At 43.3% G+C, this 15,437-nt stretch overlaps 1 protein-coding gene across 6 annotated transcripts in view; it reads left to right on the top strand.

Annotated features, from left to right (window-relative positions):
• HERC3 (HECT and RLD domain containing E3 ubiquitin protein ligase 3) overlaps window positions 1–15,437 on the top strand; it is a 142,496-nt gene that overhangs the window by 39,003 nt on the left and 88,056 nt on the right. For all 6 annotated transcript variants that reach the window (XM_082611401.1, XM_082611402.1, XM_082611398.1 and 3 more), the window contains exons 4-7: window positions 7,645–7,804; window positions 12,041–12,117; window positions 12,956–13,177; window positions 14,343–14,434. In XM_082611401.1, coding sequence (XP_082467527.1) covers window positions 7,645–7,804; window positions 12,041–12,117; window positions 12,956–13,177; window positions 14,343–14,434 — 551 coding nt within the window. The remainder of the gene's footprint in view (window positions 1–7,644; window positions 7,805–12,040; window positions 12,118–12,955; window positions 13,178–14,342; window positions 14,435–15,437) is intronic.

Below are 15,437 nucleotides of genomic sequence, written 5' to 3'. Positions count from 1 at the left end.
CAGTCTTATAATATTCAAAATGTTCATGATACAATCATACTCAGCATATGAAAACCCAGGGAAATCTCCACTAGCATGGGGGGAGAGAACAGATGCTAATGCTGGAATGACATAGATGTTGGGATTATCTGATGAAGACTTTATTTAAAGCAGCTATTGTACAAATGTTCCAACAAACTGGCTCAAACTGTTGGGAAACAAATGGGCAAATGAAATTCTTTGCCAAGAAATAGATGATATAAAGAAGAACCAATACAATAACCAAAATGAAAAACTCACTGGATGGTTTCAATAGGAGAATGGAGATGACAGAGGAAAAAATCAGTGAAGTTGAAGATAAATCAATAGAAATTATTCAAACTGAGTAATAAAGGTTAAAAATATTGAGAAAAAAATTAACAGGGTTTTAGGGGCTTGTGAGACAAGAACAGAAGGTCTAACATTCATGTCAGTCTTAGCAGGAGAAGAGAAAAAAATGTGGTGCTGAAAATGATAATGGCTGAAAAATTTCCAAAGTTGGTGAAGGACATAAATATACAGATTCAAGAAGTCAGTAGACCAAGCAAGATACATCCAAAGAAACCTACATCAAGACAGATCATAATCAAACTTCTAAAAACTAAAGACAAAGAAAATACTTGAAAGCAGCCAAAGAAAAACAACATATTACCTATAGGGGAATGTGGATTTCACTTCAGAAACTATGGAGGCCATAAGTGGCACAGTGTTTTTAAAGTGCTGAAATAAAAGAAGTCAACCCAGAATTCTATGTTCAGCAAAAACAAACAAACAAAAAGCCTTCATAAATGAAGGTAGAACAAAGTCATTTTCAGATGAAGGAAACAGTAGAAAATTTACAGCCAACAGACCTGTACTAAACAATAGTTAAAGGAAGTTCTTTGGATAGAAGGGAAATGATACCAGAAGGCATATTGGAACATCAGTAATGAAGGAAGAGCCAGAGAAATAGTAGATATCTGGGTAAATATAATAGACTGTTCTCTTCTTGAATTCTTTAAAAATATTTTGATGATTGAAATGAAAAATTATAACATTGTGATAGAGTTTTCAATGTATGCAATTGTAATATTTAAGATGACTGTAACTTAAAGGGGAGAGGGGTAAAGAGACCTATATCATGGGAAAGTTTCTAAATTCCACTTGAAATGGTAAATTATTGATTCTAATTAGACTTTGAACATCTAAATATTTATATTGTAATCTCTAGAGCACTCTCTTAAGTAACTATACAAGGAGATGTAATATAAACGACAGTACATTAAAATGGAAAAGTAGAAAATGTTTAATGCAAAAGAAGGGAGGAATGGGGAAAAAGAGCGATGAAAAACAGGGAAGAAACAAAGCAAATAATAAAAAGGTAGATCACGAATCCAAACATGTCAATAATTATATTAAATATAAATAGTCCAAACAAAACAATCCATGCAGAGATTATCATATTCGATTTTTAAAATAACCCAACTGTATATAGGAAGGTTAACTACCCAGTCCTGGGTATTTACTCCAGAGAAATGAAAACTTATTCTCACACAATAACCTATACACGAATGTTTATTGCATCTCTATTTATAATTGCTTAAAACTGGAAACAGTGCTTTGTGGTACATCCATAATCCAATAGAATACTACTCACTAATAAAAAGGAACAAACTGTTGATACATATGACAACCTGGATGAATCTCAGAGGCATTATACTGAGTGAAAGAATCCAGATTTAAAAGGTTAGGTACTATATGATTCCATTATGTGACAGTATTGAAAATATAAAACTGTAGTGATAGAAAGCATATCAGTAGTCACCAGGAGTTAGGGATGGGGAGAGAGTGTGACTAAGGGATGATACAAGGGACTTTTTTGGGTTGATGGAACTGTTCTGTATCTTGATTGTGTCACTGGCTATATGTGCTTAAATTCACAAAATTGTACACTACAAAAGGTCAATTTTACTGTATGATAATTTAAAAATTTTTTTAAAAAGCTGACACTGATTTGAGTGCTTTGGCTCAGGAACGAGGTAGAATTCCTCTCATGGAAGTAACTCTCTTTTTGTTAATTAGATTTAAAAATATATATTTATTTATTTACGTGGCTGTGCCACATCTTAGTTGCGGCATGCAGGATCTAGTTCCCTGACCAGGGATTGAGCCTGAGTCCCCTGCATTGGGAGTGCAGAGTCTTAACCACTAGACCACCAGGGAGGTCCCGGAAGTAACTCTCTTATGGGAAGGGGTGGTCACTTTAAAGTGAGTTGTGATCCTGCTAGGCATAGTCCAGATCCCCCAAAATGGTTAGATGAAAATAAGAAAGTAGTTGGAATATGGCTTGGGAATAGGACCTTTCAGACACAGAAGCAAAGAAAATGAGGGAGAGGCTTGCCAAGTTGTGGGAAGCCAGGGGCCCCAGAGGCAAGTTGGACACTAGAGAATTCTCTTTTTGGGGATCTGCAGGGAACTTGGGTTATATTCTATTCAAGATGTTAAAGAAATAAGGGAAGCTAAGCTGGATTACCTAAGGTTTGTCCTGACTCACTTCTAAATTTTCATGTTTCTGTGATATTTATATGCCCTTTGACTTTTTCTTTTAAATGTGTGCACATGTATCCGTGCGTGTGTATATTTTTATAAATAATTTAAAAAACGTAGATAAAAAGTATAAGAATAAAAATGTATGTTTAGTTAAAAAAGGAGACATCTAAGTGATGAAAGTCTAATCCCTTTTGTCATATTAACTGCTGACACTTAATTTGATTTTAGCGTTATGAAAAATTTACTACCAAATTTTTTTTTTTTTTTTTTCGGTACGCGGGCCTCTCACTGTTGTGGCCTCTCCCATTGCGGAGCACAGGCTCTGGATGCGCAGGCTCAGCGGCCATGGCTCACGGGCCCAGCCGCTCTGCAGCATGTGGGATCTTCCCGGACCGGGACACGAACCCGTGTCCCCTGCATCAGCAGGCAGACTCTCAACCACTGCGCCACCAGGGAAGCCCTTTTTTTAAAATAAATTTATTTATTTATTTTTGGCTGCATTGGGTCTCTGTTGCTGTGTGCGGACTTTCTCTAGTTATGGCGAGCGGGGGTTGCTCAGCAGTTGTGGTGCAGGGGCTTAGCTACTCCACAGCATGTGGGATCTTCCCGGGCCAGGGCTCGAACCCGTGTCCCCCGCATTAGCAGGCAGATTCTTTTTTTTTTTTTTTTTTTTTTTTTTTTTTGCGGTACGTGGGCCTCTCACCGCTGTGGCCTCTCCCGCTGCGGAGCACAGGCCCCGGACGCGCAGGCTCAGCGGCCATGGCTCACGGACCCAGCCGCTCCGCGGCATGTGGGATCCTCCCGGACCGGGGCACGAACCCGTGTCCCCTGCATCGGCAGATGGACTCCCAACCATTGTGCCACCAGGGAAGCCCAGCAGGCAGATTCTTAACCACTGCGCCAGCAGGGAAGTCCCACTACCAAATATTGATCACTGATTTTGTATATGCTGTGTACTTTCTACCCAACTGCTCATGCTGTTAACTGCAAACTATTGGATATATTTCTCATCAGAACAGACAGTAAGAGGAGAAAGTCTATTTTCCCATTATCCGTAACTAGAGTATTCACTTCGTAGTTACTGTTACTGATTTAAAATCCACCTAGTCCTTTTCCACGAGGGAAGATGATACAGACTTGTGGGTGTCATGGGCTTGGAAGTCAGAAAGACCCGGGCTCCAGTCCTAGCTCCACCACTCATTCGTTGTGAACCTTGGCCAAACTACACACTTTTTCTCAGCTGGGGCTTATTAGAGAGCTGTCACCTCACAGGATCATTGCAAGGATTAAGTTGATATCAGCAGCATCCATCTACCCTCCAGGCTCATATCATCCTTCTCTATTACCACCCTGTGATGGTTTACTGCCCAACTTACTGTTAACTTGAAAATACATTCAGAAATTATCCTGGGGCTCAAAAGCCAAGTAGCAGTAATTAACATAATAACATAAGTGCAGTTGAACTGCTGACTTGCTGTAAGCAGCATTCCACATTTGCTGCTATTCTGCCCTATTACCTTGGCTCGTTCAGAGTTGATAACCTTAAAGACTTCTAAAGACCTTAAAATGTTTCTGTGAGAGGATCAGAGATAAAATATACTTTTGTCATCAAAAAGTGCCAAATATTTCCTTAGTGTGTTTAATTATTTCAATGCGTGGGTTGAGGTTCTGCCATGATCTGCAAAATACAGTGTACAGTCTTGACAGAATGAATCAGAAGCGAATACGGGTGAAAATGTGCACTGCAGCCTGAATGTTCCCAGCTGGGGCAGGGGTGTATTCAGTGAGAGGTGTGAATGAAGCATTCCCAATCGACCCTAGGGAGTAGATTCTAGCAGAGGGATTAAAGTGTCACTGTAGCAGACCACTAGTATGAATCAGATGAGCTCGGTTTTCTGGCTAGGAGAAATAAACTAAATTGGACTTGATACAACTGTTGGTTTAATTCTCCACAAGTCTTTGCAGTACTGAACTGTACCTCTGCCTTTGGGCCTGCAAGTTGTGTTCTGATCGTAGTGGGAGTTCCATGTCTGTGATGGGACAGGAATTGGTTTGCCTAGGGCTTGACCAGACTGGGAGTAAATGATAATTGGAATCTAGACGTGGCCTTTTGACACTACTCAGCTGTGGTAAAAAAAAAAAAGATCAAGAGGGATGCTATTGACAGATACCGAGGTAAGGAAATCGGTGGCAGATCAGAGAGTGTCCTGTCAGACCGGGGAGAAAGTTATTAGTGTCATGTGGGGTGGTGCACTCACATCCAGGCAGGAAAGGCTAATGGTGGACATAGGTCAGGAATTGGGGGGCAGGTCTCAATCCTAGCCGAGGTATCAGGCCAGGCGCTCAGGCCCAGGAGAACAGGAGAAATTTTTAACTATGTAAATTATATTTATTTGGTTATTATGACTTTATGTACCATGATTGCTCTTATTTCCTGTAAAACATTGTGTTTCCTGGAGTTATTTTATTTTTTTCATTTGTGTAGTAATCTCTATTCTCTGACAGAAGTGTAAAACTCATAATAATATAAACTCATCAGATTGTATGCCATTTTTCACTTTGGAGGCATCCCTCCAACTTTGCTTCATAGGCTGCTACATAGCTGTCTTGGGAATATTCTTCACCTTTCTTTTTTTTTTTTTTTTTGCGGTACGCGGGCCTCTCACTATTGTGGCCTCTCCCGCTGCGTAGCACAGGCTCCGGACGTGCAGGCCCAGTGGCCATGGCTTACGGGCCTAGCCGCTCCGCGGCATGTGGGATCCTCCCGGACCAGGGCACGAACCCGTGTCCCCTGCATTGGCAGGCGGACTACTTAACCACTGCGCCACCAGGGAAGCCCTGTTCTTCACCTTTTAATATGTAAGGTTCCTGTTTACTGGAACCTGAATCTTCCTTTGTTTTGGAGGCATGATGTTATGTAACTAACTGAGAAAGGCAGCATGGGAGATAAAATATTTTGAGAGCCTTACATCCCTGAAAATTGTTGTTTTCCTCTTTCCTCCATTTGATTCATGGTTGACTAGATATGGAATTCTCGGTTGGAAGTCATTTTCCTTCAGAATTGAAGGCGTTGCTTTATTGTCTTTCTAGTTTTCAGTATTGCTTCTGAGAAATATGATGCCATTCTGATCCCTGTTCTATTGTATATAAACTGTTTTCCTTTCTAGAAACTTTCTCTGAAATTTCAAGCTGAAGTGCTCTAAAGTGGGTTTTTATCAGTCTTTATTCTGAAGTTTTAATAGGTCCTTTCACTGTGAAACTCATGTCCTTCAGTTATGAGCAATCTTCATGTCTTTCTTCTTTGAAATTTTCTATTGTGTTTTTTCCATTCTCTCTCTTTTTAAAATTTATTTATTTAATTAATTTATTTTTGGCTTCGTTGGGTCTTCGTTGCTGTGCACAGGCTTTCTCTAGTTGCGGCGAGCGGGGGCTACTCTTTTTTTTTTTTTTTTTTTTTTTTTTGCTGTACGCGGGCCTCTCACTGTTGTGGCCTCTCCCGTTGCGGAGCACAGGCTCCGGACGCACAGGCTTAGCAGCCATGGCTCACGGGCCCAGCCGCTCCGCGGCACATGGGATCCTCCCAGACCGGGGCACGAACCCGTATCCCCTGCATCGGCAGGCGGACTCTCAACCACTGCGCCACCAGGGAGGCCCGCGGGGGCTACTCTTGCGGTGCACGGGCTTCTCATTGCGGTGGCTTCTCTTGTTGTGGAGCACAGGCTCTAGGTGCACGGGCTCAGTAGTTGTGGCTCGCGGGCTCTAGAGTGCAGGCTCAGTAGTTGTGGCGCATGGGCTTAGTTGCTCCGCAGCATGTGGGATCTTCCCGGACCAGCACTCGAACCCATGTCACCTGCATTGGCAGGTGGATCCTTAACCACTGCACCACCAGGGAAGCCCTCCATTCTCTTCTTAAAGTTCTTATTTTTCCATTGTTGGGCCTCTTGGAATAATCCCCTCATTTCTTTCTTTTTTTGCCTTTTTGTTCTGTTTCTTAGAAAATTTCAGTTCTTACTTCCCATCCTGCTTTTGAAGGTTTTTCCTTTAAATTTATGCTGCCATGTTTCCATTTTCCAAGATAACTTTATTTTTTGAATGTTGGAATGTTTCTTGTCTTCTTTTATTTTTCTAATGACTTAATTTTTTTTTCTGTTCCCTGCATGATCTTTTTTTCTTCAGAATTCATTTTCTTCTGTTTCCTTTGCTCTTTAACTTTTTTTTTTTTTTTTTTTTTTTTGCTGTACGCGGGCCTCTCACTGCTGTGGCCTCTCCTGTTGCGGAGCACAGGCTCCGGACACACAGGCTCCGCGGCCATGGCTCGCGGGCCCAGCCGCTCCGCGGCATGTGGGATCTTCCGGGATCGGGGCACGAACCCGTGTCCCCTGCATCGGCAGGCGGACTCTCAACCACTGCGCCACCAGGGAAGCCCCCTGCTCTTTAACTTTTATGTTAAAATTTCCTCATGTATATGTTGATCCTTGGCCAGTCTTTTATATTTAAGAGTGAGGTACTGAAACGTGAGTGGAGCTGTGTGTGGGCAAGTCTTGTTCACTAGCAGGAAGCTGGACATTTCATTGGGGGGCCCACAAACGTCAGTAGCTATGGGTCTTTTCTTTTGGGCCAATTTTCTCAGAGAAATCCTTCTATCTTCTGGCTGGATAGGTATATATAGAGAGATTGTGTTCTGGAACCAAGGGGAGAAAGGTGTTTTTCTGGATGGGGGAGGTCTCATTGTTCCCAGGCAAAATTTCACTCAATCCCACTGCGTTTAGTCACGTGCCTCACTCCCACTCACATCGGGGCCTCACTGGTTCCACGTCTGCGAATAGTAAGCCTTCAGGCGTCTTTCTGGGGAGAAGCACCAGGCCCAGGAGGGAACGTCTGGTGTGTGTGTCGCTCCAGGCGTGTGTGCTACCCAGTATAGCTGGGGTTTCAATGGATACCTTTTAGAAACATATAAAATCTTTATAAGTATACAGATGTAGTGGTTCTCTCTGAAAAACACAACTGCCTAGGAAGCTAATTCTGTGTAATTCCTGTTTCTGGGCTTTACATGTTCCTCCTTTGGTTTATTTTTTTTTATTTTTTTTTATTCTTCAGAGCAAATTGGAGCTTTGGCAGATCAGCATATTGTCCACGTGGCGTGTGGCGAGTCCCACAGTCTGGCCCTCAGTGACCGGGGCCAGCTGTTTTCTTGGGGTGCGGGGAGCGATGGTCAGCTAGGACTCACGACGACCGAGGACTCTGTGGCAGTGCCCAGGTAAGAATGTCAGTTGCTGTAAATATTATTTCCTGCTAGTTTCTTTGTTAGATTCCTTGGTTTGGGTTCTGCTTTCTTCTTTTGATTGCTGTTCCCTTTGTGTCACTGTCATGCCTTAGACTGTTACAAAAATTGTAATTACTTATAGAAGTGTCTGTCTCCAGTTTAAAAATGTGAGTTGTTTAGGAACTGTACTTTATTTATTCCAGTAGCCTAGTTGCTGGCAGAGTGTTTGGAACTCAATAATGTTTGAATAAAAAAACACCTTTTCATATTGCTGGACTTACTAACCTTTAACTTAAAATTGCAAACCTAAAACAATTATTCAATGAGTCACTTTAAAATAGAATCACAAGGCTGACCTGATACTCTAATAACAGGCCAAATTACCTTAAGCATTACCAACAGCTAAAATACCAAATATATATAAGTTGTTTAACACAAAAGTACTAATACAGTGGTTTTTAGTCCCTTAAGCATTTACTTAATTCTGAATCTTCGATGATTTGGCTAAATAAATACGTATCAGATGCTTCACCACTAAGTAAATGTCTAAAATATTGAAGTTACTTTCATGTGGACATTTCGGAGGGGGGCATCTCTGTTTGTTGAGGGTTCTTAATGATCACAGAGGCCATTGGTTTATTTCCTTCATTTAATTCCTGCTCCTTTATACTGCACATGTACAACATTCCTTGTATTGCAGTACTTGTCACATTCTTTGCAGTTTTTAAGTTAATAACTATTTTTAGTCCAAAGCTGGGAGCTCTTGATGCCAGGAGACCTGGATCATTCATTTTAGCATCACCCTTGCTAAGGGTGCTCCGGCACATGCATTGCTCAGTACCAGTATGTTTATTAAATGCCTCTCCTCCCCTGCCCAATTATTGTCCCTTTTAAAGGACAATACATTCTTCTTCCTCTTCCTTTTTTGCCCTTCTTAGATTTTTGTCTCTTTAATCAAAAGCTGTTTTAGGGAAAAGAGGAACAGGAAGGTAAAAATGATTTGATTCCATTTCCTGATTTAGAACAGGTAATGTCTTGGATTCATTACTTCCAAAAATTAATTTAATTTTGGGGGAAGAGGGAGAGTAGGAATTTAACAAAAGGGGGATGCTATATTTTAACGAAATTGTAATATGAAGGAAAAGATTTATAACATTAATGACAAAAGTATTTCATTCGTCGATGTCCAAAGACTCAAGAAAAGCTGTTTAGTGACATTTCGTTTCTAAAAATGGAGTAATCTGTGTTAGAGTAGCAGTTTGTTATTATTTTTATTAGTCATGTCTAAATTATGGATGACTTCTGAGGCTTTAGTTTGTATATAATTTCATATTATAACTTAATTAAATTCATTAATTCATACCTTCGTATTGTGGAAAGTAACATAGATTCAAGGTCATATGGACTCAGATTCCCGTACTGGCTCTATTACTTATTAGGTGAATGACCTTGGGCAAATTGTTGAACTTATCTAGGCCTCGATTTCCTAACTTAAGAATGGAGTTACGTAGTATTGTGTACCTTTACAAAGTTATTGGGAGGATGCAGTAAGACGAGTAGGTAAAACACAGTATATGCTTGTGCATGTGTATCCCGTGTATCCCGTTTTCTCCACCTCAAGGGTATAATTTCTGATTGTTTGTCTTGTCCTTCTGACCTGCTTCCTCTCTGTAACTGTGATTCTGGAGGTTGTATTGAGGGTAATGGTGACCCATAAAGGGAGGAGTGTGGGGAATTCGAGTGGAAGCTGGCCAGGAGAAAGGGCTCTTGCCTCATAAGGTTCTGAAACACTGGGCCCCAAGGCAGTAGTACATTTTCCAATTTTAAAAAATAGTGACGGGCCTCCCTGGTGGCGCAGTGGTTGAGAGTCCGCCTGCCGATGCAGGGGATACGGGTTCGTGCCCCGGTCTGGGAGGATCCCATATGCCGCGGAGCGGCTGGGCCCGTGAGCCATGGCCGCTGAGCCTGTGCGTCCGGAGCCTGTGCTCCGCAACGGGAGAGGCCACAACAGTGAGAGGCCCGCGTACAGCAAAAAAAAAAAAAAAAAAAAAAAAAAAAAAAAAAAAGTGGGGTTCTACAAGTTATTGATACATGCAGCAATTTGGACAAATGCCCAGGGAATTATTCTGAGTGGAAAAGAAGCCAATCCCCAAAGGCTACCTACTGTATGGTTCCATTGATATAACATTCTCAAAAGGACAAAATTGTGGAAATGGAGGGTAGATTAGTGGTTGCCAGGGGTTACAAATGGGGGAGGGGAGGAGTGGTTATAAAAGTACAACAAAAGGAATCCTTGTGGGGTTGGAACCATTGAGTATGGTGCTGGATACATGAGCCTACACAGGTGACAAAAATACTACAAACTCAGAAATGAGTACAAGTAAAACTGGGGAAATATTGGCCTGGCCAAAAAGTTCATTTGGGTTTTCCTGTAACATCCTATGGGAAAACCTGAATGAACTTTTTGGCCAACCCAAACATAAATGAGATCGGTAGGTTATATTAATGTCAGTATCTTTGTTATGATACTATACTGTAGTTTTGCAAAATGTCATCACTGGGGGAAACTGGACAAAGTGTACAAGGGATCTCTGTATTATTTCTTACAACTGCATGTGAATCTACAATAAAAAATAGTTGGGTTCTATTTGGTACTAAATGCATATGTGAACTCTATTTTATAAATTTTTTTAGATCCGAAAAAATAAACCATTAACAAAAGCAACATCTACCTATCACTCTAAATAACCCCCTCCTCGCCTATTGGATGTCTGTCTTCTAAAATGCCCCTTCCCGAAAGTGTGCCCGTCTGACTCCTTTGTTCCCATGGCATCCACTTAATGAAGAGGGAGATGGCAACTTGTGAATTACGAAAATAGGAAGCAGCAGATACTCTCAGGCTGTCTACCTCTGCTGGGCAGTGCCAAGCATGAATTTTTTCTTTTAATTCTCACCACAACCCTGTGAGTGGGTACTGTTCTTATCTCTGTCTTTGACACGAGCAAGCAGAGGAGTGGGATTTAAAAGTTATCATATGGGGCTTCCCTGCTGGCGCAGTGGTTGAGAGTCCGCCAGCCGATGCAGGAGACACGGGTTCGTGCCCCGGTCCAGGAAGATCCCACATGCTGCGGAGCGGCTGGGCCCATGAGCCATGGCCGCTGAGCCTGCGTGTCCAGAGCCTGTGCTCCGCAACGGGAGAGGCCACAGCAATGAGAGGCCGGCGTACCGCAAAAAAAAAAAAAAAAAAAAAAGTTATCATATGATCTTCCTCATTATCATCCTAGGGAATCAGAGTTTTGGAGGCATTGCCCTTCTTAATTTTTTAAAATTATGGTACAATACACATAACATAAAATTTACCATCTTAACCATTTTAGAGTGTACAGTTCAGTAGTGTTAAGTATATTCACGTTGCTGTGTGACCAGTCTCCAGAACTTCTTTCTCTTGCAGAAATTTAACTCTGTACTCATTAAATGACAACTCCCCATTCCTCCTCTCCCAGCCACTGGCAGGCACTGTTAGACTTTGATTTGTATGAATTTGACTAGTCTAGGTATCTCACGTAAGTGGCATTATGGAGTATTTGTCTTTTTGTTACTGGCTTATTTCACTTAGCATAATGTCCAAGTTTCATCCATGTCGTGGCATGTGTCAGGGTTTTTGTTCTTGAAGGCTGATGAATATTCTGTTGTGTACATATTCCGAATGTGTATATACCTCGTTTGTTTTTCTAGTATCTGTTGATGGATTCTTGGGTTGCTACCACCTTTTGGCCATTTTGAATAATGCTGCTATCAATGTGGGTATACAAATAGCTCTTTGGTACCCAGCTTTCAGTTCTTTTGGATATATACCCAGAAGTGGGATCGCTGAATCATCGCCTTGCCCTCATTTGAAAGCCATTTAGATACTAGCCATGTTCTTAGGGATCTTTCTTCTGTAATTTACTCCTTTTGTCCCTGAATTGGAGATGACAAGGTGGGAATTAACAGAGGGCTATGGTAATGGGTTTAGGTGCAGAATTTTTTTTTTTTTTCTTTAACAGTAGCTACCTAAGAGGCAGGAGGTTAGTGAAAGACTTAATAGAATTATATCATGTAGGATTATATGTTTGATTTAAAAAAGTCTTTTATGAAAGATGTTACTTATTACAACTGTTTTGTTTAGTTGGGAATATTTCCAATCATTGTTCGTGGATGCCCTTAAGAGGAAAGTCTTTTCTGTTGTAGGTTAATACAGAAGCTGAACCAGCAGACAATATTACAAGTTTCCTGTGGCAACTGGCACTGCTTGGCTCTTGCAGCTGGTAACGTACATCTCTGCTAATGTTCTGTTAATTTGAGAACCATTTCTCTTTGCATTTTTGTGTGATGTTATCTAACTGGATACCTTTAACTAACTAGTTAGGGTCTGTGCATTCCCGTTGGACAGCAGCAATTCTCAGACAGCCTTAGTGTAGCTCACACTTTTCTCAGGGTTTGGATGATGAAGGAGGTGGTCGTCATTGCTGCTCCAACCCTCTCTCAGGGGAAGGGGAGGAGAGGACAGCATGTCAGTCATGTTCTTGAGCAGAAGATTGGTTTTTCTTAGCTACATACAGCTCACCATGGCGTTATATTCCACCGTGAAGCTCCCAAATAAATGAAGAAGACGGAGTTAGAAAAACCTAAGCCAGCAAATAATGCTGTATTTTGTTAGGATAAATTTGAGGGGAAGTCAGCACAAACAGGTCCTGCTTGATCCTCTGTGGTGCCGTCCGGGTCATAGCTAGACCCCGTGAAGTCCTGGGTCTCTCGTGGTCCTGGTGTGGTCAGAACTCTTTCACCTTGCTTAGTGGATCAAAGCTTGGTAATTGCCTATTCAAAACCGAATTGACTTAAACATTTACTTTTTTCTTTGCATAAACGTTAATAGCCTTGGAAGGGTGATAAGGCTCAGCTTATCTCTGTTGTCATGACAGGTGGGAGTTTTGGTTCCAGTATGAAATGTGTGTGCTCCCTTGCTCTTGGGTGTGTGTGTGTGTTGCGGCCGGAGGGCACTAACCCATGAGCCTACCGGGCAACCCTGTTGTTCTAACAAGGTTATTTTTGTGGATGGCGCTTGTATCATTTCTGGTAATACCAGTTATCCTCTTCTTATTTCAGATGGCCAGTTCTTCACGTGGGGGAAGAACAGCCATGGGCAGCTGGGCCTGGGGAAGGAGTTCCCCTCCCAAGCCAGCCCGCAGAGGGTGAGGTCCCTGGAGGGGATCCCGCTGGCACAGGTGACTGCAGGAGGGGCCCACAGCTTTGCCCTGTCTCTCTCGGGAGCCGTATTTGGCTGGGGGATGAATAACGCGGGGCAGCTCGGGCTCAGCGATGAGAAAGGTAGGTGAAGTCTTCACGTGGCCCTCTTAACCTCATTTGCTCAGTATGTGCTTCCTGAGGGGCTTGTACGTGCTGGCCCCGTGTCAGGCATTAAGGGTGTGGCAGGGACCAAGACAGAGAATACCCTTGGCTTAGTGGAGATTGCCTGCTGGTGGGCAGACGCAAACCACAAACCAGTAAGTCTACAGTGTGTCACAGGCTTTGAGAGGAAAGGTTCCTATTTCATATAAGGTGGCCAGGGAGGGCCTCTCGGATGAGATGTTTGAGCACAGCCCTGTAGGAAGTCAAGTCGAAGAGGAGACGTGTAGATACGCTGGGCGGAGACTGTTCCAGCCAGAGGGAACAGGGTGTGCAGACGCTCTGGTGCAGGAGGATCTGTGGTGTGCTCGGGGCTGGGACGACCGGAAGGCGGGAGCTCAGAGAGCTAGCGGGTCCCCATTATGTAAGGCCTGAAGGGCAGGGTAAGGAGTTTGGCTTCTCTCAGTGAAATCAGGGAAGACACCGAGGTGTTGAGGAGAAGAGTGGTCCAATTTAACTTTGCCTAGAGTGGGTCCACGGGGGAAGCTGGAAGACCAGTTTGGGAGTAGTGGGAATAAAGATGGATTTGGGGGCTTCCCTGCTGGCGCAGTGGTTGAGAGTCCGCCTGCCGATGCAGGGGACACGGGTTCGTGCCCCGGTCCGGGAAGATCCCGCATGCCGCGGAACGGCTGGGCCCGTGAGCCATGGCCACTGAGCCTGCACATCTGGAACCTGTGCTCCGCAACGGGAGAGGCCACAACAGTGAGAGGCCCACGTACCGCAAAAAAAAAAAAGGTGGATTTGAATATATTTTGAAGGTGGGCCAGTTGGTTTTGCTCATTGTTGGATGTGTAGTTTGAAAGAAAGAGGAAAAGCTGGAAGGGTGAAGTCGCATTTATGAAATGAGGAAAGCTGTGTATGGGGAGCAGGGCGGAGCCCTGGGAAGAACTGGGGAGTGTAGGGAACCCATGAGTTAAGTTTTCAGTACATTAAACATGAGGCGTCTGTTAGACGTGCAAGTGGAGGGTCAGGCAGGAAGCGGAAGATGAGAGTCAGGAGTCCAGGGGGACCCAGACTTCAGGATGAGACAGCTGTGTACATCTCAAAGGCAAATGGAGGTGACCCTGTGCTATTTCTCTTATTCTAGATCGGGAGTCTCCCTGCCATGTGAAGCTCCTACGAACACAAAAAGTCGTGTATATCAGTTGCGGAGAAGAGCATACAGCAGTTCTCACAAAAGTAAGGGCCTTGGAGTATTCTGGTTTGTTCCGCGGCCCTCTGGTGCTGGGTATGACATGAATGCTTCTTTATCGTGGTTTGGTTGGTTGGATAGGGCCTTTTAGAGAGAGCAGTTGGTAGTGTGTAAAAATAGTCCAGGGTTGTCTCCCTTCTCAGCAACCATCTGCGTTCTCTCTCTTCCCTCCCTCCAGTGGTGGTCAGCCTCCAGGCACTCAAGAAGACGGACCCTTGCCCCCTTCCAGTTGACACTAGCTCCCAGGCTAAATGCATATGACCAGTGTCCCTATGAAAGCTCCCCGGTAACAAAGAGACATTAATTCAGCCATACTTCCCTGAAGACCTTTATTAAAAGTAGCACAAAAGTATTTTTAAAAAAATAAATGTATTTATTTATTTTATTTTTGGCTGTGTTGGGTCTTTGTTGCTGCGTGCAGGCTTTCTTTTAGTTGCAGCGAGCAGGGGCTGCTCTTCGTTGTGGCGCGCAGGCTTCTCATTGCGGTGACTTCTCTTTGTTGTGGAGCACGGGCTCTAGGCGCACAGGCTCCGTAGTTGTGGCGCACGGGCTTAGTTGCTCCGCAGCTTGTGGGATTTTCCCAGACCAGGGCTCGAACCCGTGTCCCCTGCCCTGGCTGGCGGATTCTTAACCACTGCACCACCAGGGAAGTCCAACACAAAAGTATCTTTTTCTTCAAGTTGAGCCACAGTGAGATTTAAGAATTTCTAAAAATATGAGGGACTTCCTTGGTGGCTCAGTGGTTAAGACGGCGCCTGCCAATGCAGGGGACACGGGTTCAAGCCCTGGTCCGGGAAGATCCCACATGCCACTAAGCCCATGCGCCACAACTACTGAAGCCCTGCACGCCTAGAGCCCGTGCTCTGCAACAAGAGAAGCCACTGCAATGAGAAGCCTGTGCACCACAACGAAGATTCAACACAGCCCAAAATAAATAATAATAAATAAATTTTAAAAATAGAAAATAAAAATATGAGGGTAATACATTCA

Source organism: Mesoplodon mirus, assembly GCF_964341445.2.
Source record: "Mesoplodon mirus genome assembly, chromosome: 2".
NCBI classification, from domain to species: Eukaryota; Metazoa; Chordata; class Mammalia; order Artiodactyla; family Ziphiidae; genus Mesoplodon; species Mesoplodon mirus.
This window is presented reverse-complemented; position numbering and strand designations above follow the sequence as displayed.